General features: G+C 33.9%; 1 protein-coding gene across 2 annotated transcripts in view; it reads right to left on the bottom strand.

Annotated features, from left to right (window-relative positions):
- LOC126883283 (sorting nexin-4-like) overlaps positions 1-24,503 on the bottom strand; it is a 114,920-nt gene extending 90,417 nt beyond the window's left edge. Inside the window, exon 1 of one of the 2 annotated variants that reach the window (XM_050648624.1) lies at positions 24,036-24,503. In XM_050648624.1, coding sequence (XP_050504581.1) covers positions 24,036-24,190 — 155 coding nt within the window. In that variant the 5' untranslated portion in view covers positions 24,191-24,503. Of the gene's footprint in view, positions 1-10,791; positions 10,887-24,035 lie in introns of those variants that run through there. The other variant, XM_050648626.1, reaches the window with a different exon arrangement.
- Positions 24,504-25,834: the final 1,331 nt, after the last annotated feature.

Below are 25,834 nucleotides of genomic sequence, written 5' to 3'. Positions count from 1 at the left end.
TATATTATCATCGACTTTATATATTCTCAATATATCTATAAGCCATTCATGCGGCACTGAATCAAAGGCCTTCTTGTAATCAATAAAAGCAGTAAATAGGTTCCTCTTTTTGGAATATGCTTGATTAGAAATGACTGAGTCGATGATAAGTTGTTCTTTGCAGCCCATGGAACCCTTAGCGCATCCTTTCTGTTGAGGCTCTATGATATTGTTCAGCGCACAGTGTTGGTAGATACGCCTGGCTACACAGGATGTGACCAATTTATACAAAGTTGGAAGACAAGTAATTGGGCGGTATTTTGCTGGATCTTGGGTGTTATTTTGATCCTTCGGTATTAAATAAGTGGTTCCCTGAGTTAGGAATGATGGTATATCCTGCGGATTAGAAATAACATAATTAATTAGTGTTGATAAGCATTCATGAGCACTCCAAAACTTCTTGAGCCAAAAGTTTTGAACTCCGTCTGGTCCAGGAGATTTCCAGTTATGAAGCTCTTTGATGATATTTGAGACTTCTTCAGTGGTGAAGGGTTCGTAGAGAGTAGTAGTGTAGTGTTGGCAGTTCTGTGCCGTATCTTCGATCCATCCAGCATTGTTGTTAAGAGCAGCTGGTGTGGAAAGTTGATTTCCCCAAAACTCATGAATTTCTTCTTGGCTTGGATAAGACTTATCGAGATTTTCTACGGTGGAATTGAGTTTTCGATAGAACGCCTTCTCAGCAGTCTCAAAAAGGGCATTGTCGGATTTTCGGTTGTTACTCACTTTGTACCTTCTTAGTCGTCCTGAATAAACTGAGAGTCTTTGTTTTAACGTATCCAGGCACTGTTGGGCTGTGTTGTTTTCTGAATCGTATCTTGAGTGTCTTGCAGTATTCCGTATTATTTCTTCAGCTCTCCTGATGACTCTTGTACTTCTTACACCTCGTATATATTCTGTGACTCGACCAATATCCCTACGCAGCAATTCAATCTTTCCGAGCAGTCTTTTTTCCCAGGGTGCAATTCTGCTACCAGTCCTTCCGTTATTAGAACCCCGTCGTGTTCTGATCTTAATGCCCATTACATTAGCAATTGCTGTTGCTGCACAGTAGATTAGCATGTGCAGATACTCTAATGTGTGGGCTTCTACGACATAATTGGGTAGGACTTCAGTGTTCACAATTTGTAACAGCACACCTAGTCTCTTACAAGAGTTTATTCGTGGTAGCGGTGGTCTGCTAAGTGGGTTTGTTCCATTAAACTCTTGTACAGCACGTGCCATTTCGCTTACTAGTTTATCATGTAGCTCGTTGTTTTCCTGCTCTGTATTGTCAGGTTGAGTTTCTTGTATGGCAAGCTCAGGAATCTGCTCATGCACTTCATTGGGGACTTGATCTTCAATTACAACATCGTTATGAACCTCCCGTTCGACTTCGCTTCTGATGATATTGCGTCTAGTCTCTGGGATAAGGTTGTTTCTTATAATTACCCGGTATTGGTCTGATACTCGTTGCTCCGATACTTGAATATCTGGGTACGTCCTGCAAAATTCGGCATACAGCTGTTGTCGGTAGCCGATTGTTTCTTGACCGAGGTTTGTCACCTTGTAGTAGAAGCGCAAAATGTTCTCATTGATGGACACAGTCCATTTCATGCGCTGCCTCGGTCGTCCCGCTTGAGTGAGCGCCGGCTGATGATCCAGCGCAGCACCTTCGGCGGGTGGAGCTCTTGTTGTTGTTTGGCTCGCTTGTGGTTGTGGTTGTGGTTGGGCTGTAGCTGATTGTATGACAGGGGCCCGCCTCCTCAACACCCTGCCACCGACGTCCCGCATGCTGTCACGTCCAGCGCCGGCTCCAGACGTGCCCTGGCGATCCCCAGGCAGCGATCCTAAACATAAATTATGATTCTCCATTCTCATGGGTGTGCATTTTATACCTACTGCCAGGTGTCAGTTTTTGTTCCACGGCAAGTATCCCTGCTACTCTCTGGGTATTGGCGCTACGAATACCCAGAAAGCATCCCCCATTCGCAGGGGGCCGCGCCTGATAGAAGAACTGATAAAAAACTCCCACAGGTAAAAAACTCCCACAGGTAAAAAACTCCCACAGGTTAGGACTCCCTAAGGACTCCTTTTCCTTAGGAAAACTCCCACAGGTTATTATTATTATTATTATTATTATTATTATATAAATAAAAAAAGACCAAATAAGGTCAATGACTAATTTTAATTAGGGTGGTGACTAGAGGGTTGCTTCCAATCACTTTTTCGCTGAAAAAAATGGGGACCGACATTCTTTTCATTATAAGTTACTTAATTTTTGAGCTAGAGACTTTTTTTTTTATTTTTGGAGATAGATATTTTTAATACTTTAAATTAGTTTGAACAAGTTGTCCTCGAAAAATGCATACTTTTCTCGTCTTTTGACTTTGAAACTACAATATTTAGCATTTGACGAAGAAGTTTTTGTTTATTTTTTCAGAAGGTACATTTTTGTTAAGTAAAGTTGTTTTGATAAAACGAAAACTTTTGGATTTATTAGCAGAAAACTTACTAAAAACATTAATTTTTTCGATATAAAACCAACACTTTCGATAGCGAATAAATCGAAAACTATCAATTTTATTAAAAAAATGTATAGAACGTTTTTTGCTAAGAATGAACGTTTTTACCAACTTTTGTGATTGAAATATAATAAAAAATTTCCACCCCCGAGATGGGGTGGCAACCACCCCCATGGTAAAAGCGCCTTTCGGCATGATATAGATTTTGATCCTTGGACTATCCACTACTTATTCTCAATTTTTCAAGCAAATCGATCCATTCTGTAAAAATTGCGAGGTTTTGTCCTATTTTAAGCTTCATTACTTGGACTATATGTGACATTTTGAAAAAGCATATTATCTTGTTTAAAAATAGTCCTAGAGTTTTTTACAATACAGTTACAATAAAATAAGTTTTCTTTTTTATTGCACAATGTATATACCTAAATATACAATACAAAAAGTTATATTGATAAATTTAAAAATAATCGTAAAATATATCAAAAATCATTAAAAGTATACAACTTTGAAAAACCATATATTATCTTGCTTAAAAATAGTCACACAGCCTTTTACGATATACCATTTTAAAGAGAATTGACTTTTCTTCCTATTAAATGTAACAATGCATATTTATACCTAAAGCTGCGTAGGAAAAAGTTACAGAACAACGTTTGCGAAGTAACAAGAAAAATGTCCCAAAATCGCTGTGAGTGGCGAACTTTGAAAAATCATAATTTAGAAACTATAAATCATAGGTACTTATACCAAATGTCACTTTAAAGAAAAAGGATGGAAGTTTTTTTTCTATGAAGCAATGCCTGTACCTATATCCCCATCGAAAAAAGTTGTGGGGCAAAAAACAAAATTACTACAAGTCGTGTTTTTTTCTTGCATTTCTTTTGAATATATTTTTGTAAAAAAAAATATGTTTGTTTTTAAAATGTGATATTTCGATAGTAAATTTAACCTGAAACAATTTTCCTGTAGAGGTGTTAGCACCAAATGTGCATATAACTCACCCTAATTCGCCATGTGCCTAGGGACTAATTCAACCCTTTCTCAAAAACGCACCCATTTAAATGGTAGCAGTCCGCGGTTTTTTCATACTGAGAGGTCCATTGACTATATGAAGCAATAAAACTCCGTTAACGTTGTAGTTCCTTTCTAAAATACATAATCAATAGCCTACTAGTCGGACAAACTTTGAAGTACGGGAGCACTGGAACAGGGGAAGTTTTAATTGTGGAACAGGTTAAAAATTTGGAACGTCAGACTACGAAAACGTCCCATGTATTTTGTCGGACAGAACTTCCAATTGATTTCATTAAACTCTCATGCAAAAAGCAGACTGCTATTAATTTATCACCTGTCATAATTCCTGTCATTTGACATATTCTACGTGTCGGACTTATTAAAATGCCCAGTTGGTGATAAATACCAGTCTGATTTTTGCATGAGAGTTTAATGAAAGGGTAACAAATCAATTGGAAGTTCTGTCCGACCAAATACATGGGACGTTTTCGTAGTCTGGCGTTCCAAATTTTTAACCTGTTCCACAATTAAAACTTCCCCTGTTCCCGTGTTCCCATACATCAAAGTTTGTCCGACGAGACACCGTTAAGCTATTAACAAATTTTCAGCTTGCTATTAATCAACTTTTTTTTGATACGTGGGATCCAGGCCTAACACATTAACCAGTTAAAAGTGAAAAAGCAAATATCATTTCATTAGTTTTATTTCAAGCAAACAGTGTATGACAATACTGATATCACGACACAAACAACTTATATACTATCAAATACAAATAGTCTGGGCTGATTATCGGAGAATAGGCCATTTTTGGGAAAAGTTATTTACCAGCAATTTTATTGCTGGAATCGAATTATAAAATCCTATATATTAATAATATAGGTATGCAAAGTCCTCAGATAGTGTGCTACTTTTTTTATAAACAAAATGGCGCACGAAAATCGTGTTTTTTTTTCAATTATTGCTCTATAACTCCGAAGATTTTAACTTTACAACAAAAACACCCAAATAAAAATTCACCGTGATTAAATTCTGCGTAGAGACATGTTTTTCCCGATCTGCTCCGACGAAAATTTTCTTTGGAAAATGCGGATTTTCCCAACAAAATTTTTAATTTTCAAATAAAGTTTTAGATAAGTAATTATCTACCAATAATTAAATAATTTGGTGACTTAAAAGCCTTCTTGGTTTAGATTTTAGATTATAGTTCAAGAAGGTGGTAAAAATTGAACGAATATTTTAGCAACAATTCAATTGTTAATTAATAATTTACGGTCGCAATAATAACCAAAATAATTATGATACACTGATCAAACTTTGAGATCTTATAAAGATGAGATGCCTATTTAACATTTTCTCGACAAAATATAAATTTTTAATTTTTTTGCATAATCTTTAAATGTTTTAAAAAAAATAGTTATAAACAAATTAACGTTTCTCAGAAAGTTTTTATTATATTATAATTTTAAAAAATAGCTAAAATGCGCATTTCAAATATCTTGAAAATGAATGTTTTAAAAACTTTTTTGCAACCATTTGCAAAAAAGTTATGAAACAGAAAAATAAACATACGATTACTACGGTGTTTATAATTTTTTTTATTCTTTCAAAGCGTAGAAGTGAGTTTCAAGTGCAAGCTAATTATTTACAAAAAAATATCGATTATAAGTTTAATGGTTATATTTTAATTAAAGATTATAAATATATTTTTTTGTAATTTACACGATCGAAAGTAGAATAATACAGTACTGTAGCTAAAATTTTCACTCGGAGCGACGACCGGCGGCCGCGCGACGTACACTTTTAATAAATAATGTATGCTGCGTGTCAGTCGCTTCGAGTGAACATTTTAGCTCCGACTCTGTATCAGGCCTACTTTTGCGCTAAAAATTACAAAAAAAAAATTTTTAATCTTTGATTAAAATATAACTATTGCACTAATTTTTGACATTCTTTGTGAGTAATTATATTGTACCATAGATTCACTTTTAAGCTTTGAAACAATTAAAACAAATTATAAACAACGAAGCAATCGTATATTTACTTTGCTGTTTCATAACTTTTTTGCAAATGGTTGGAAAAATTTTTTAAAGCATTCATTTTCAAGACCTATGAAATACGCATTTTAAGTATTTTTTAAAATTAGAATATAATAAACAATTTCTGAGAAATGTTAATTTGTTTATAACAATTTTTTTAACCATTTAAAGATTATGCAAAAAATGAAAAATTTATATTTTGTCGACAAAATATTAAATAGGCATCACACCTTTAAAATCTTTCTAAGTTTGATCAATGTCTCATGATTATTTTGGTTGTTATTGCGACTGTAAATTGTTAATTAACAATTGAATTGTTGCTAAAATATTCGTTTCATTTTCACCGGCTTCTGAATTTATAATCTATACCAAGAAAGCTTTTATTTCACTAAGCTATATAATTATTAATAAATAATTACTGGCCCAAAAAAATTATTTGAAAATTCGAGATTTTGTTGGGAAAACCCACATTTTTCGAGGAAAATTTTCGTCGGAGCAAATTGGGAAAAACATGCCTCTATGTACAATTAAGTTGGGGTGAATTTTTATTTGAGTGTTTTTGGTGTAAAGTTAAAATCTTCGGAATTATAGAGCAATAATTGAAAAAATACGATTTGTCGGCGCCATTTTGTTTATAAACAAAGTAGCACACTATCTGCGGACCTTGCATACCTATATTAATAATATATAGGATCTTATAATTCGATTCCAGCAATAAAATTGCTGGCAAATAACCTTTCTTTGTACTTTACTAATTAGACCAGCGTATTATTACTATTTTTTTTTCAAAATTTAAAGATTATGCAAAAAAAAGAAAAATTTATATTTTGTCGATAAAATATTAAATAAGCATCTCATCTTTATAATCTTTATAAGTTTGATCAATGTATCATGATTATTTTGGTTTTTATTGCGATCATAAATTGTTAATTAACAATTGAATTGTTGCTAAAATATTCGTTTAATTTTCACCGGCTTCTGGAATTACAATCTATACCAAGAAAGCTTTGATGTCACTACGTTATTTAATTATTGATTAATAATTACTTACCTAAAACTTTATTTGAAAATTAGAGTTTTTGTTAGGAAAACCCGCATTTTCCGAGGAAAATTTTCGTCGGAGCAAATCGTGAAAAACATATCTCTATGCAGAATTTAATTGCGATGAATTTTTATTTGGGTGTTTTTGTTGTAAAGTTAAAATCTTCGGAGTTATAGAGCAATAATTGAAAAAAAAATACGATTTGTCGGCGCCATTTTGTTTATAAAAAAAGTAGCACACTATCTGCGGACTTTGCATACCTATATTATTAATATGGAGGATCTTATAATTCGATTCCAGCAATAAAATTGCTGGTAAATAACTTTTCCATGAATTTTGCTAATTAGCCCAGAGTAAAAACCCAACAGATATAATGAAAATAAGCTAAGAGTATTGTAGAAAAGTCAATTGAAGGAAGTAGTAAATGGGGTGAAATTGTGAAATAGTATAATAATAGTAGTCCTTTTCCTAATAGGTCCTATAATCACCTTCTTAGTATATATACCTTCTAAATTAGTCCAAATTACTCCAAAGAAATCAAAGTTCGAATAGAGAAAGCACGAACAAACTTCAATAAAATGTTAAAGGTACTTGGTGCAAGAGAACTGAAATTAGACTTGAGAGAGTTAGGCTGGCAAGGTGTTATATTTTCTCGACTCTGCTTTACGGGATAGAAGCATGGACACTTAACGCGTCGACTACTAAAAAGTTGGAGCATTTGAACTGTGGGTGTATAGAAGAATCCTGAAGATATCATGGACCGAGTATGTAACAAACAACGAGGTCATGAGAAGAGTCAACAACAGAATGGAAATATTGGAAACTATCAAGACACGAAAGCTGCAATACCTGGGGCATATTATGCGTAATGAGAGATACAGCATACTTCAATTAATTATACAAGAGATTAAAATTGTCTTGCCCTGGATAAATTATCCAGGGCAAGACAAGTGTAGGAAGGAGATGAATCTCATGATTGCGTAACTTGAGGGAATGGTACGGATCCACATCAACCGAATTATTCAGAGCAGCAGCATCTAAGATCAGAAAAGCAGTGATGCCAACCTCCGTCGCCGAGAAGGCACGTAACGAAGAAGAATATATGTGTCCCAGTCATCTGTCTCTGCGCTTTAATAAATCTAACTAGATCTTCTCCCTTCATTATGTCTCTTAGTTCATGGTTCATTCTTCTTCCCATTCTCTGTTTTCCATTTTTATCGGGTCCATAATTAATCTGGGATTTAAAAAAAACATAATAAAATAAAAAAATAAATAAAAATAATAAAATAAAAAAAGTCTAATTTTCTCTCTAGGTCCCGTTCATGTTCCTTTCTCATTACCTTCCTCACAGACGTTTCATACCCCCAGCCCCTACTGTCATCATCTTACGACGGTTTTGGTTTTTGGACTCTAGGGATCCGGGCAGCCTGCGAAGTCTTCAGGAATTAATCGCCTAAGTTTGAGCTTGTGCGTTCTTAATGATACATCCCCCTAGATTATTTAAGACATTCTGACACCTTAGTCACCTCCATTGTGATTTCTTTTAAATTTACACAAATCTCAACAGTTGTCAATAAGTTAAATAAATTCGATAACTTTAAATAAACACAAATTGCTTTTTAAATCTTAGGTTTTTTGACAAAAAGATTTTATTATTGATTTCAGTTATCGAATATGTAATAACACTTGTGTAATGTAGGTTGCCTATCCACCTCCACTAACAGTATACGCAAATACATTTTTAACTACATCATTTGGTTTACTGAATTTCAAATGATAATTCGCACAATGGAGTGTGTTGTTACATCATTTCTAATTTTAACAAGTTGTACACCATAGTCTTTAAATATGACAGGCTAATTTTTCAACTTCCTATGGAACTGTCATTTCTGTCTTGTCATCGTTCTGAGGTCTCCACTCCACCTATTTTATTGTCATTTGCTACCAGACTTCACCATGTAATCAAGTCATACCACAGCTCAGATGTTACCTGGGGCATAATATTAAAATATTTTAAACATCCATGCTTTAATTGGCATTTTTAACTGATGTTTCCTTAACGGACCACTTATACAGGGCTTTGACCCACATATTTTTTGTTAAGCTATATCTTGGTGGTTAGCATGTAAACTTCACGTGAGTATAACCGACAGCTTTTTTAACCTTAGTCAAAATTTCAATATCGTTGCATTATTTTATCAGGTTATATTCATTTTAGGTAAGCACTGATGATGACTGATAAACCAGTCGAAAACTAGTTATGTGATTGTGATGTAGCCCTTTTTAGGGATTTTAAATATATGTATGTATGTATCGGTTTTAGAACGTTTTTCGACGTTGTCCGATGCCTAACTTCCACGTCCTTCTATCATCCCATTGGCCATCTCTAAGATCCCTTGTACTCATTGCTTTGGTTACCCCTTCTTTCCATGTCTTTTTGGGTCTTCCTCGTTTTTTGCGGTTTGGTGGTACCCACTCCAAGATCTTTTTGGGCAATCTTGTGTCTTCCATTCTTTGAACATGACCATACCAAATCAACTGTTTCCTCTCAATGTCTGTTGTTAAGTAACCATCTATTCCAATTCGTCGTCTTACTTCCTCATTTCGAATTCTTTCCCTACGGGATATACCTAACGATCTTCTAAACACATCCATTTCTACAGCTTCTATTTTTTTCCTGTTGTTCTCGGTTATTCTCCAAGTTTCTGCTCTGTAAAGTAGGCTGCTTTTAATAAGTGTTTCATAGATGTTGTATTTTTGCTGTATTCCTATTTCGGAGCTCCAAAGTATTCCATTTAGGCATCAAATTGTTCTTCTAGCTTGTGTTACCCTTTTCTTTATTTCCTCATCGTCTTTTCCCGTTCTATCGAAGATTACTCCCAGGTACGTGTATTCACTACAGGATGTGATTTGTTCATTATCCTCTAGTTGGATATTGGATAACTCAGCTCCTATGGGTAGGTATTTAGTTTTTTCCACATTAATTTCCAAGCCCCACTGTTCATATTCCTCCTTCAGTTTTCTTGCCATATACTGTAGGTCGTCTTTATCATTAGCTATGATGACTTGGTCATCAGCAAATTGTAAGGTATACAAACAAACCTCTCCGAGGTCTAACCCATACCGTGGCATTTACGTTTCCACTGGTTTAGTGCTTTTGCAACATATATCTTGAACAAAGTTGGTGAAATACAGCAGCCCTGGCGCAGACCCTTGTTAACTATGAACTTTTTAGATAGTGTGTTGCCAATTTTTACTTGTGATGTAGAATTTTCATATAGATTTTTTAAGGCTTTGACTAGAGTGAGATTTTAAATATATACCTTTTATAAAGGATTTACTATTTTTTGTATTACATGGTATACAGCCAACTACAGGAAAACTTTTTCCTTGTGGATTTTTATTCTGGGATTTCTCTTTCGAATATTCTTAATCTTTCCTCATCTTTATCTGTGAGTCAGATTGTCTCAGTTGCGTATATAACTACTAGCCTGATTGCAACTCTATATATTTTCAGTTTTGTATTTCTGGATAAGTTTTTGTCCTTCATTAGCCTATGATATCTCCAGTATGCTTTGTTTCCTGCTAGTATTCTCTCTCTTATTTCTTCACTTATTTTTTTTTAGGCCATTCACAATGGCATACTCTCTAACATAATTAAATTGTTGGACTCTTTTAAAAGTTTAATTTTTATCTTGATTTCTCTCTTCTCTGAAATAAGATTTTTTGTCTTGAATAAGGAATTGACGTCTACAAATAAATATTGGCAAAGAAAAGATGATGATGAGGAAGTTAAGTAAGGTGATGACTAACGAAAGAATCAATAAACAAACTTTTAAATAGATAGCATCAAAAAGTTAAATAAAATATATACAGACCAATTTCATGTACTATTTAGATTAGATACAGAATTTAAAATTGTTTTTGGCCTTTTTACTATTTTTTTAAAAGACTTGTTTGTATCACTTTTATTAATTGCCATGTTAAATAAGTGAGCAATAAACTATACTTTGCAGCAACTAGTCATACCACTTGTTTGTCGTTTTGATAACATTGTTACTATCTATGTTAATGTCACACAAAATATAGTTTTATTGATTTATGATTTTGCTATAGACATATATGTATTTTGCACAACTTATTTCTTAATTTTGTTTACCTCTGAAGCAGTCCGACTGGGTACATGTTTTTGAAAGCCTTGAACACTACTACTTACATTTACTATTAGTTACTGAACTTTGTTCTTCTCAACAATGTTTATATTTTTTATTACATCAATTATACAATGTTCAGGTGACAGTAGGGGAGAACGGGGCAAACTTTCAAATGGGGTACAATTGAATGGTATTTAAATAAACTGCATGAAGAAGTAAATATGTGTTTCAAAACTATGTGTAATGGTATCTATCCTACATAAGTAAAAATGTAATGGACTATTAAAGTTTTGACGTTGAGACAAGGTGTTGTATCTTTTAGTTTTAGGGCAAAACCTTAAGGATCATGCTGCAGCGCTACGCTGTGGATCCACAAAAGTAGTTTCCGATGATTTATCGTGGGTTCTTATGTAGAGCGGACGTTACACCCCAGACGAGCGACTGTGGCCGGCCACAAATTGGTTATCACTTTGGTCGTTAATTTTAGTGTTGTGTTTAATAAATTAATTTCTCTGTAATTCTCCGGGTCCGATTTTTCTCCCTTTTTGAACAGAGGTATTAGGATGCTTGATCTCCATTCTTGTAGTATTCTGTTTTGTTCTATTATTTTTTGGATTAATTTTAATAGTTATTTGGACAGATCTTGTCCTGCGTACTTTAGTTCATTCGATATTCTGTCCTCTCCTGGTGATTTTCTATTTTTTAATTTCCTTAATGCTTCTGTTACCTCTGCTTCTTCAATATTTATTTCTTCGTTTGTAATCACTTCAGGTGTTGGTGGTTCGTTATCGTTATCTTTAGAAAACAGAGATTGAAAATAGTCTGATCAAGTTTTCTTCTGAATGTGTTTCGTTTTTATTAGTTCGTTCATCTCTTTTCTTTGTCCTCTTATCATTCTCCATATTTCCTTTTGTGTTCCGTAGAAGTCATGTTCCATCTGTTTTGAGAAGCTCTCCCCGTGTTCCCTTTTTATTTGTCTGACTAAACTGTTCGTTTCGTTTCTAATTCGTTTATAGTGGTTGTATGTCTATTGTGTTTGTTGTGTTCTGTATTGTAAATTGGATCATTTTTGATGTTTCGAATTTCCTAAACCTGTTGTCTGATTTAAGTGATTTTTTTAATATGTCAACGCCTGATTATTTAGCAATGCCACTGTAATAATATTGTTGCCAGATAAGTAAATTGTCATTGTATACCGGGTGTACCAATCAAACTGTGTTTTTTTCCCAAAGTTCACCACACCCTGTGGAATATTCTGGCATTTATAATATACTGAAATTAAAACCCAACTATATGCTCAGGTTTTCTTAACATTCTGTTTTTTATTATTCGCTTATGGTGGATAATAAAAAAGTTATGTACTTTAACAACTAGCCATGTTCTTTATCAATACAGGGTGTTTCTAAATGAGTGCAACAAACGTTAAAGGGTAATTCTGCATGAAAAAATAAGGACCGTTTGCTTTATAAACATATGTCCGCAAATGCTTCGTTTCTGAGATATGGTATGTAGAATTTTTTCTTACAAACTCATTATTTATTTATTGCTCTAAAACCGATTGAGGTATGCAAATGAAATTTGGTAGGTTTGAAGAGATAGTTATTGTGCATTTTTTGACATACAATCAAGAATTTTATATTCACCATTGGCGTGCATACGGGTAATATGTCCAACTAAAAGAAACAGGCATAAAACTGACTGAAGAATATAAAAATTTTGTTTTATATTCTATGTAATATGTAATACATTGGTATTTAGAAATGCCCCTTTCTCCCCCATATTTTAAAAAAATACAACAATTAGAGAGCATAAGTTACATTCATTTGATATTTTAAATTATTTTTTGGTGATATGTGTTACTATTTTGGGAAGAGACAAGATATGTTAAATATTTTATCTATATGGGATTAAACCACAATTGATTGTAATACATTTTATGTTTGTTTTTGACGTTTCTACTCTTAAATAGAATTGAAAAGGCCAGAGCAACATTTAACAACATGAGAAATATATTCACCCGTTGTGACATATCTCTCCCACTAAAAATAGGGCTGCTAAAATGCTATGTATTTCCAGTCTTGCTGTATGGAGCAGAGGCATGGACACGAACGGAAACATTAATGAGGAAGCTGGAGGCATTTGAATTGTGGGTGTATCAACGTATCCTCAAAATATCCTGGACGACTCACACCTAGTGTTGGAAAATTCTCGAGAATGAAAAATCAGAGAATATTCTCGAGAATATTCTCGATATGGAGAATTTTCTGAGAATGAACCCTACGACGCACTTAGAGATATTGTTGAAGATGAAATAGGGTATTAAAAATCATGAAATTTTATACAACATTATGAGACTAAACAACAGTGTTCTTTATGTATAAACAAAATACAAAATCAACAGAGAACACAAAATTTATTTGATACAAAGATGAAAGTTTCTTCTTAACAACAAATAATGCAAGTAATGAATGTGGTGATTTAATCAGAAAAACATGAGGCCTCAGGTTCAGAATCTATTTCTATCATTAGCTCATCCTGGTCTTCTACATTCTGCATTTCAATGTACTGATGAGAAGTTGTGGGATTTTATTTTTCACAAGTCGCCAGCTAAGTCATGGATTGGTCTACGTCTAAAGGGGCATTTATAGACGGGCTAGTTTTTGAAGCAATATGGATCAATATGAATAATCCAAAATGGATCAGCCAAACGGCGGTATTTTCATTAGATGGCTGTCTCCTATAGATGGTAACTATTTCAACCTTCGGAAAAAGTAGGTCTTAAGATGAACTTGGAAAAAATAAAAGTAATGACGAATACACCGAACATTACAAAAATAACGTTTAATGACATAGAGTTAGAAACAGTAAGCGAATACATCTACCTGGGACAGATAATTAAAGTTAACAAAGAAAATCAAACTGCCGAAATTACTAGAAGAATAAGGTTATCGTGGGCAGGATTTGGAAAACTGAGTTGGATCTTGAAAAACACTAAAATAGAACAATATTTGAGAGCCAGAGTTTACTATCAGTGTATCCTCCCTATACTTACGTATGGTTCACAGACGTGGACACTCACCAAGGCCAATATGGATAAAATAGTAAAGGCACAGAGAGCGATGGAAAGATCAATGCTAGGGGTGAGGTTCATAGACAAAAAAACAAATACATGGATTAGAAGCAAAACCAAAGTAAAAGACGCAGGAGAACATGCTGCCAAATTAAAATGGTGCTTCGCAGGACACAATGCTCGACTGAAGGATAAAAGATGGAATCACGAAATACAACAATGGAGACCGTGGTTAGGAAGAAGAAGTAGAGGAAGGCCACAAATGAGATGGGCCGATGACATAAAGAAGTTTGGAGGACACAACTGGAAACAGGTGGCGCAAAATAGACAACACTGGATTCAATTGGGGGAGGCCTATGTCCAAAGTTGGATTACTGAAGGCTGAAGAAGAAGGAGGCTGTAATGTTGCCAGAAACATACCAAATATATTATATTTGGTATGTTTCTGGCAACATTACAGTCATCTAACGAAAATACCGCCTGATGCGTTGCCAATAAAGTCGAACTGCTGTGGAAAATTTTGCATCTTGCTCTGTATTTCCTCTTTATTTCCTGCACTCTGTTGAAATTTAATTTGGTTTTGTCAAAACATATAAAGAAAAGATGAATATGTGGTCAAAAGAAATCACAATAAGGTTTATTAATGCAGTACATTTACGTCCAGAGTTGTGGAACTTGGCATACTTCTGGAACTATGAGACAACCCCGGATACCGCACGTAAATATCGCATTTCGCATGCTTGAATTTTACTACAGATGTTGTCGTTCCCTGTCCACGTTTCACTACCGTAGAGTAGCACCGGCTCGTATACAGTTTGAAATACTTTTATTTTTGTTTTCAGGCTTACTTCTTTCTTCCTAATAAAACTTTTATTTAGTGCATAGTATAATTTTGTTGCACTCATTACCCTGCTGTTTATTTCTGGTTCTATATTTCCTTGCCCATTCATTGTTGATCCTAGATACTTGAAGTCCTCTACTTGTGTAATGGTCTCATTATTCAGCTTTACATTTATATTTTCTTGAGTTTTCGATATTACTAAAGCTTCTGTTTTTTCAATATTTATTTTCATCCCAAAATTTCTTAAAGGCTTCATTCCAAACATTCACATTCACTTGCAAGTCTTTTTCTGATTTTGACACAATTACCAGGTCATCGGCATATATCAACTCTGACACGTAAACTTGTTGAAGTTTATACACCCCAAACCCTAGTTCTTTTTACCTTACCCCTGCATTCTTTTGCAATTTCGTCCATTAGAGTGATAAATAACAAAGGACTGAGAACACCACCTTGTCTTACACCTGTCCTTGTGTAGAATTCTAGAGATGAGCGATTGTTCGTTCTTACATTATTACGTATACATTTATATATACTCTTTATTGCTTGGATTAACTTCGGTTTCACATTTCTACGGTTTAATATTTCCCAGATCTTGTTCCGTGGCGCGCGATCAAGTGCTTTTTCCAAGTCCACAAAACAGAGAAACAACTTACTGTTATGCTCTAGGGCTTTTTCTGATAACTGTCTCACCGTGAATATGAGATCGGTTGTACCTCGCCCTGGCCTAAAGCCGCATTGGCTGTCATCCAGTGTGGCCTCGATATTTTCTCGAAGCTTTTTTTTCTCTAGTATTATTTCGTAGATTTTACTAGCAACTACCAACAATGATATTCCCCTGTAGTTAGAACACTTATGTTTATCACCTTTTTTGTGTAATGGTAGAATAGTTGCAAGAGTCCAATCTCTAGGTATGCATCCGGTACGCCAACAGCTCCTTATGATCTTCCATGGCAATTGTAATCCTTCTCCTTCCATATATTTAATTAGCTCAGCCTTAATATTATCGTGTCCTGCAGCCTTGCCATTTTTTAATTTTAGAATTGCTTCCCTGCATTCTTCGTATGTTATGTCATCATCATCTTGTTGTTCATTTAAATTGTACTCTTCCCTGTCATTCTCTATTTCGTTGTTGTCTCCCATTAATAATTCCATAAAATGTTCCCGCCATCTTTCGGTGATCTCTTCATTTTTTAATAATATGTTACCATCTTTGTCATCTAAACCTGTTACTCCGTTTGATTTCTTTTGTCTTAGATTTTTTAGGGTCCTATAGAGCAATTTCGCATTACCCTTACTATCACTTTCCATTTTATTTCCAAATTCTTCCCATTGCCGATTCTTAGCTTCTTTAATTTTATTTTTAACCAGTATTATCTGCTCCTATATTCTTGATAATTACTTTCACTTTTATTGCTTATATACCTTTTTCCACAATTTTTTCTTCTTCGAAACTTCCAATTTTATGTCATTATTCCACCAAACTGTACTTTTCAGATATCTTCCTTTCGTTACACCACATACATTACTCCCAGTTGCATATACCAGCTCCTTAAAAATATTCCATAATATTTCTATATCCTCCTCGTTTTTCCAATTTGTTTTTCGTATTTCTTCATTTAATTTACGACAGTATTCTTTCCTAATATTTTCAGACTGAAGTTTGTATACTTTAATACTTGGTTGTTCGTAGCGATTTTCTTCATTTTTAATATTAAATGTCTGTTCTCTCCTTGTCTTTATTTTAGCTTCAACGAGAAAATGATCCGAGCTGATCTCATAAACCCTTTTAACACGAACGTCCGCTATTTCATTTTTATATCTGTTCTGTACTAATACTAGGTCAATAACGGATTTTTCGTTCCGCGAATCCATCACTCGTGTGTTTTTATGAATCTCCTTGTGTTGAAAAAATGTGTTACTAACTTGCATATCATTCATGATGCAAAACTTGATGACTCTTTATCCATTATTATTCCTGACTGTTTCTCCATATGGTCCTATAGGGTAGTCATATGCATTGCTTGACCCTACTCGCCCATTAAAATCGCCTACTATTATGACCTTATGATTTATTTGGTCCATTTCGTCCTGTAATTGTTCCCAGAAGCTATCTTTGAGTTCCTTGGCTTCATTTTCCGATGGTCCATACCCAACAATAATTGTTGTCTTCTCGTTTTTACTAATATCTATTATAAGGAGTCTTTCCGAAATATTTTTCCATCTGGTGATATTTTTATGCTCATTTCTGTGAACCATTAGGGCAACTCCTGCCCTCGCACGTTCTGACTCATTAACACCTCCAAAAATTAAGTAGTGCTCATTTCTCATTTTAATACATCCGCTTCCTTTTCTCTTTGTTTCACTTAATGCTAAAAGATCCATTTTTGTGTTTTCAAACTGCCTCGACACCGTAAGGTACAAGAGGACGGCTTAAGTAAGTAAGTAAGTATTTCCATAGTTAAATTCCTCATTGTTCGCGTTTACTTAGAAAAGCCGTATCCACATTTTCCGTTTTTCATTTTTCTTTTTTATGTACTTAGGTATCGTCTTAGCACGATTCAGGACATAACAACTCTCAAGAGAATATTCTCGTTCTCGAGAATATTCTCTTCTTACATCACTACTCACACCACCAACGTAGAGGTATTGCGCCGAATGGGAAAACAAAAAGAAATCTCTTTCACAATTGAGAAACAGAAAGTTGAATACCTCGGTCATATTATGAGACATGATAAAATCTCATATACTCCAACTGATAATACAGGGTAAAATAGAGAGCAAATGTAGACCCTGAAGAAGAAGATACTCATGGCTTCACAACTTACGCCATTGGTTTGGACTAACATCAATCGAGTTATTCAGAAATTCTGCAAACAAAATTAAAATTGCTATGATCATAGCCAACGTCTGCAACAGACAAGGCACATGAAGAAGAAGATTCTTAAACACTTAAACACACTGAAAATGTGGAAATATTTTAACCAATATGTACATATTATACAGGGTGTTAGTAAATAAATGCGACAGACTTCAGGGGGAGGGGACTTTTATATAAAAGTAGATTAACAATCTAGAAATTAAAGGAATAACGCAGAAAACGCAAAAAAATCGGCGATATAACTTAATTTACCTATTAATTTTAAATGTCATTAGTGTAAAAATTTTATAAATGTCAAAATTTCATAATTTAGTGGAGTAAGCTTGCTCGTGGTTGGACCAATTACGAGGGATATTATAAATTTAGCAAAAGTGTATTCGAATATGTCAAATGTACCCATTATTGGACACCCCCCGTTACTGGACATATTCAGTTTATATTGATAGAAAAAATTCAATTAAATATCGAATTAATATAAAAGTAATATTTTACTAACATACAATTAATTAATATGTTCTTTTTATCATCCGTAACTTCACGCACATGCTCTTAAATAGACACATCTTTGATCTTTAATAACTCAAAAAGTATTGATTTATTTTAATAACATGATGTAACAAATTTTACTTAAAATTTGCCCCTCTATCGATTTGTGGGGTTCTTTTTAATAAAATAGTTTTCACCCCCGAGAACGGGTGGTATCCATCCCCAGGGTGAAAGTGCAAGTTGGCACCAAATCATTTTTATTTCTTGGGGTATGCTCTAACTAGTCACCAATTTTCATGCAAATCGATGGAGGTTTAACAAAATAGGAGGTGAAAACCTTTAAAGACTACACTAACTTTCCCCTTTCATCCCTTATTGCTATCTCCTGTATCCACTGAGGTGTCAGCCTGAAAGGGGTCATAATTATCAATATAAAATAGACACATTTAACATGCCAAACTCCATATTACTTATGACGATGATTTTTCGGCTCTAGCTCTTAGACTATAAAAGCCGCTGGAGTTTTCTTGGACATCAAGAAGGCTTTTGACTCCGTTTGGCATAGAGGATTATTATATAAACTCCACAGAATGAAATGCTCCCCTTCTCTAATATGGATTGTTGACGAATTTCTTACAAGACGCAGTTCATCGCTCTCCCCTCTATTGTATAATCTCTATTGCAGTGACATTTGCGACAACAGACTAACCAATACTAATTTGCTACAATTTGCTGATGACACTGCAGTGATATCATATGGAAAAAAAATTAATAAAGACAATGGACTTCCTGCAGAGCCAGGTGAATGACACAATATATTGGGCAAGTAAATTGAGATTAACAATAAATCCTTCTAAAACAAAATTAATAATATTTAAGGCTATGGGTACATAATTCGCAAATATTTTACGTGTATCCCTACTTTTTCTGTCTTTACACGGCAAACTACGTGTAGTAAAATTCACCTGGTGTGGATATGTAAACATTACTAGAATGTCATTCTACTTGAAAATGTCATAATTAATTTAAAGAGATGGCTTTTGAATGTTCTTGGATAACTGTTATTTTTATAATTGCAAATTATTAATTCAGTTAATAAATGTGATAATTTTTTCACTAACTATGTTTTCAGTGATTGTAATAATTTATTGGTACAACAAAAACTAATAATCAATCGAGAAAAGAGGAAAAGTGTTAAAGTGATTTTTTAATAATATGTTGTTATTTTGGAACGCTTACAATTTTGAACATCTCTAACAACAAAATACTTGGATCACAGGATATATTTGATGTATTCTCTGCTTGGATCTTTCACAAATAATACACAATAAATAACTTTTTATTAAGTTCACGTCTTAAATCAATTATTTATCAAATACACTATATATCAATAATATTTAATCAATTTCTCAAAATATTCCCGATGCAATGCCAAATATTTAAAATTGTCACTGATTGTCAGTGTCTGACTGACAATATATGCTGACAATATTATATTCGGTTGAGTGCGTTGTAAGACAAAGACAGATTTGGAAAATATTACCACGGCATTGTATTCATTTTTTTCAAATCCTGAAAAAACCAATAAATATTTTTGAAAAATTTAAACGCAGAATGAAAGACTAAATTATTACCGAGGGCCGAAAGTCCCTTAGAATAAATAAAAAGTTTATTTTGAATGAGATATTTGAATTTAAAAATCACACTAAATTTTCTCTTAGTTTTTTCACCCCTGTAACTTATTAAAATAAACATTGTAGAAGTTCTCAGGGACTTTCGGCCCTCGCTAATAACGTAATCTTTCATTCTGCGTTTAAATTTTTCCAAAATACTTATTAGTTTTCTCAGGATTTGAAAAAAATGAATCCCCATTTGAATAGCATTGCAGCCGAAAATACGTTCCGATCCTCTTAACCATAGAATTTAAGATCATTCTCCAACTATAAACATATATGTGACAATATTATTAAACCCTCCCAAACTGTCAAGTATTTGTGAATAGAAATAGAGAACAAATTGAACTTAACCACCACACATCAGTTATAAAAAAGAAAATTATAACTAGAGCAAAACACTTCAGAAGTTTAACATACAAGAATGAGGGAATTACGGTTGAAACCGCAACCAATATTTTTTATAAAATGATTTGCAGGCCCATGGTGGAGTATGGTTCTACAAATTTCTATAATTCTAAAGGTCCTGCCAAAAACAATATAAAAGTGGGTGAAACAGCTAGCCTTCTACAAATCACTAGAATGCGCCATCCTCATAATCCACTTCATAATCCATCAAGCTTTCCATCAGCTTTGGCACTCATACGCAGTTTACAAGATTTGGTCTTGGTACCCTAGCGATATACTTTTTTAATACATACTTGGAAAACAAACATAGCCAATAGGTATGCTGACCTGACCGCATAACAATAGTGGCAGATAACATCAAAAATCTTCAATGCCTTTTAAATGATCTAACATGCAAGTGAAGCTTGGGTTTGAAAATAAATATCAGGAAGACAAAAACAATGATTATAAGTAGAAATAATTACCCCAACGCAAAGAGATATGTCTCTGGAGAAGAAATCTAACAAGTCAGGCAATTTAACACATTGATCGCCATGTCAGACACATATATGACCAACACCAATAATGCTTATTAGGCCACGTTGCTCATATATGTCTGACACAATACACGAAAATATACATGTGGCCCTCAGAAATTTTTTTAAGACTAGCTCTGGTGATCAATCGTGTTAAATAATTGGGTTGTTTTCTGAACAACCCTGAGAGACCCAGGTTGAGACCCTGAGAATGAAATAAAGAGTAGAGTAGAACAAGCCAGAAATGCTTTTTTGAGGCTTTGTAAATTTCTGACTGATCGCAAGTTGGATTTCAACCTCCGATACAAGATGCTAAAGTGTTATGTTTGGTCTGTGCTCTTGTACGGAATGGAAACATGGACGTTAAAAGCCAGTTCCATTAACAAGCTCTTGAAGTGTTTGAAATGTGGAGTGTGTGTCGAATGGATGGACAGAGTCAGATATGACGAAGTACTAAGAAGAGCGGGTCTGCAATATAAAAAGATGTCATGGCTGCATAATATTCGCCAATGCACAGGAATCCTCAGCTGTGAAATGCTTCGTAATTCTGCTAAAAACAGAATTATTTAATCCTGACTATCTAAGATCTCACCTCACAAGACAATGTACCGGGTGTCCCAATAAGAATGGCACTCCGCCATATTTCAGGAACCGTTTATAGTACAGCTTTGAGAAAAAAATATTTATAACAAAAGTTGCCTCGGGAAAATCCTGGAAATTATTTTCATAATTGTAGGTCCACCGCTAGAGGGCGTAATTGAATATCAAAAATTAAAAAATCAAAAGTTTACACAATTTACCTAATGAAAGGGCACTGGAAATCCAATCATCGTATTCTTCATAAAATTCTGCGCATATTTGATTTCACAAGTTTAAGGGCCGGTTGTTCGAAAGCTAATCAACAATGATCATTATCAAATATTTAATTACTGTCACCAACTGTCAATGTCAACTTTGTTTGGGTTGCTGAAAACATAATATGAAATTACTTAATCAATTATGTTAATAATTGTTATGTTAATTGATTAACTAATCTCATAATTTTAATCAATTATGTTTTCAGCAACCCAATAAAAGTTGACATTGACAGTTTTGGTGACAGTAATTAAATATTTGATAGTGATCATTGTTGATTAGCGTTCGAACAACCGGCCCTAAGTCTACCTTTGCAAATAACAGGTGGGGGTGAGTGGGAACCTTCTTATGAAAAAATGGCTGTAAGTCCGGTTCTGCTAAATCGAATTTTGCATACTTGGTCTTGTTGAAAACAGCTCTTTTTCGTCAATAGGGCTTTTCATCGATTGTCATTTGTTTCGAGCTTCTGTCATGTGTCACATAATATTAATATATCTACGTCATACATCTTTGGTTTGTATCATTGTTATATACCAATAACGTACGACGTAGATATATTAGTATTATGTGACACATGACAGAAGCTCGAAACAAATGACTGTGAATGAAAAGCCCTATGTAAGAGTCTGATTTTCGAGATAGTCTAGTAAGGAATATGCTAGCTAGTAGGCGGTATTTAATTATTTTCGGAAATCTAGTTTTCTTTGGAGAATATTAAATACAAGTATGCATTTTTAAGAATATATTACAAAATTAGACCAAATTAGCAACATAATACCGAAAACTGCATGTCGATACCTTTTTTCTATCTCGAGATATCTTAAGAAACGAAACATGTAAATTTTAAACAAGTATTAATGTCACTGGTAAACGAAGTTAAGGAAAAGTAGTGTGATATGGAAAAAACAAAGAAACATTTTCCAGATGTAAACGTATATAATTAATTAAAACAACAATAAGACAAACAACACTGTAAAATATAACAAAGAAATAAAAGCAACTACTACTTCTACTTAGTGGCGATCTAAATGTTGAAATTGTTGCACTTTATTTTCGATGCAAGCATTTACTCGTTCAAGAGTAGATTGAACAGGAGTCTCAATTTTTGCTTTCACAATGCTTTGAATGGCGTTTGGTATTCTCTAGATTCTAGTCTAGATCATGTTTTCTCGAGTAGTGGGCCTAGTAGCAAAAACAAGGTCTTTAATCCGTCTAAATATGCGTTAATAAAAGTCTAGAACAGTGAAATATGTTGCTATTTAATCTACTCTTGAAAGAGTAAATGCTTGCATCGAAAATGATGGGCAACAATTTGAACATTTAGGTAGTCACTAAGACTAAGTAAGTAGTTGCTTTTATTTCTGTGTCAAATTTTATAGTGTTGTTTGTCTTATTGTTGTTTTAATTAATTATATACGTTTACATCTAGAAAATGTTTATTTGTTTTTTCCATAGCACACTACTTTTCCTTAACCTCGTTTACCAGTGACAGTATGTTATGTTTAAAATTTACACATTTCTTAAAATATCTCGAGATAGAAAAAAGGTATCGACATGCGGTTTTCAGTATTATGTTGCTAATTTGGTCTAATTTTGTAATACACGATTAAAAATGCATACTTGTATTAAATATTTTCCAAAGAAAATTAGATTTCTGAAAATAATTAAATAACGCCTCCTAGCTTGCATATTACGTACTAGGCTATTTCGAAAATAAGACACTTACATTGACGAAAAAGAGCTGTTTTCAACAAGACCAAGTATGCAAAATTTGATTTAGCAGAACCGGACTTACAGCAATTTTTTCATAAGAAGGTTCCCACTCACCCCCACCTCTTATTTGTAAAGGTAGACTTAAACTTGGGAAATCAAATATGGGTAGAATTTTATGAAGAATATGATGATTGGATTTTCAGTGCCCTTTCATTGGGTAAATTTTGTAAAATTTTGATTTCTTTATTTTTGATATTCAATTACGCCCTCTAGCGGTGGACCTACAATTATGAAAATAATTTCCAGGCTTTGCTCGAGGCAACTTTTGTTATAAATATTTTTTTCTCAAAGCTGTACTATAAACGGTTCCGGAGATATGGCCGAGAACCATTCTTATTAGGACACCCAGTACAGTGGAAGCCTATGCAGAAATGCAGGGCACCTTAAGAAGGAGAAGACACTCAACCTGTTAAGTAACATTATTAACAACCAGTCTGGACCCCGATTTTTAACCCTTTACTTCGTTGTTGATCATTTGCTATCTGTATCTGTAGTGTACAGATAGCGAATGATTGATAATGAAGCCATGGGTCAAAAATCGGGGTTCTGTTCTTTTGTGGGTTAAAAAATGGGACATATGTTTTGTATGTGAAATGATTTTTCTAAAATTTATGTTTCGCTGGGTAAAATACATAAATATTTGGGTTAAAACCCAAATATTTATGTTTCGCTATTGGGGTGGGTACCTACTAAGGGTTATAATTAAAATCTTAAGTATAAGTTACAGTTCATATAAATCGCACTTACTTTATTTCGATTAGGTACACAGTATAATGATCTCGTAAATTCAAGGAACCAGTGACACGCTTCTCAGATTCAGACACCGAAATTTCCAAGTGATTTAGTAAGGTTCCAGAAGGCTTAGGTTCGGTGTTTTCTTGTTTATCTTCTGTATCGCTCATTTTTATAATCTAATTTTAATACCTACGTTTTCGAAAATGTTATATATTCATATTCTTATTGTATGTTTTATCAATATTATATGAAATTCAGCAATAGGTACATAATTTTCATAATATTTCAGTCTTTGGTTTGATTGTACTTAACCTTATTAGGATATCTAAATTCTACTCTTGCAGATAGATACTCCCCTTAAAATAAACTATTAAATTATTACTGCATACATTGACATCAATATTTAATATTTGCCTTGTCTTATGACATATTTTTAAACAAATACAAAATATGACAGGGATAGGGATACATAATTTGACAGTTATGTCAGTAAGAGTGAAAAAAGCGGGTAGTGTATACTCACCCAAAGGCCTGAGAGATGAATCCAGAATATGATTAAAATTCTTTTATTTTATTATTGGACTTACAAAACCCAGCCCACATTTAGGAGAAATCGAGTTTAGTTCAAAATATTATAGTTTTCATGAAGTTGGACAACCCTAAAAATCCAGTCTGTATTATTTGAGCTGGTTAAAAATGTAAGGAAAACCACTTTGAGGGTAAGTATATTGGAGCCAGAAAGAGAAACACAATAGGGTTTTTATAATTTTTAATAATTCATATTATACAGGATGTCCAGAAAATCTCCTGACAAACGAAGACTAAAGATTCCTTAGATAAAAATAAAAATGTATACCATTTTTTTCAGTTGTAATTCGAAGGCATAACAATCTTATTTTTCACTACGGAGCGAAGTCCAGCACTCTGAATCGACGATTTTCGACTCTTATTGGAGTCTCATCTGAGAGACGTAGGCCTGCTGCTCCATACTCTGAGTGACCAACAACGAGAGTTTATCCCCCACACCGCAACTGACGTGAATGGATCAGGTGACTAGCGTCATCTGGCAATTGAAAGGTAAGGTAAAGTTTTCAATCCTAATAGCGACATTAATAATATTGAAAAATATTAAAAATATGACTAAAAGGTTTTTAAATTGAAAACTTATTGGTCCATTTCCCTGGTGACACCTCCAAGGCTTCTACAATATGCAAGCCAAATGGATGCTGCAGTGAAGACAAAAGGGAAGGAATTCTACACTATGCAATTCACAACCCCCGTCTGCAGCTTGGTAAAGTTCCAACGAAAAATGGACCTAGTTACTCTATAGGAGTAATACTAATATAAAAATAAAAATGTATACCATTTTTATTCAGTTGCAATGGGAAGGCAAAACAATCTTATTTTTCACTTAGAATACGGAGCGAAGTCCAGCACTCTGAATCGACGATTTTCGACTCTTATTGGAGTCTCATCGGAGAGACGTAGGCCTGCTGCTCCATACTCTGAGTGACCAACAACGAGAGTTTATCCCCCACACCGCAACTGACGTGAATGGATCAGGTGACTAGCGTCATCTGGCAATTGAAAGGTAAGGTAAAGTTTTCAATCCTAATAGCGACATTAATAATATTAAAAAATATTAAAAATATTACTAAAAGATTTTTAAATTGAAAAGTTATTGGTCCATTTCCCTGGTGACACCTCCAAGGCTTCTACAATATGCAAGCCAAATGGATGCTGCAGCATCCATTTGGCAGTGACTTCTGAAATTGCTGATTACCAATACATTTTCTTTGTGAAGTAGGTAC

Source organism: Diabrotica virgifera, chromosome 4, assembly GCF_917563875.1.
Source record: "Diabrotica virgifera virgifera chromosome 4, PGI_DIABVI_V3a".
In the NCBI taxonomy this organism is placed as follows: domain Eukaryota; kingdom Metazoa; phylum Arthropoda; class Insecta; order Coleoptera; family Chrysomelidae; genus Diabrotica; species Diabrotica virgifera.
This window is presented reverse-complemented; position numbering and strand designations above follow the sequence as displayed.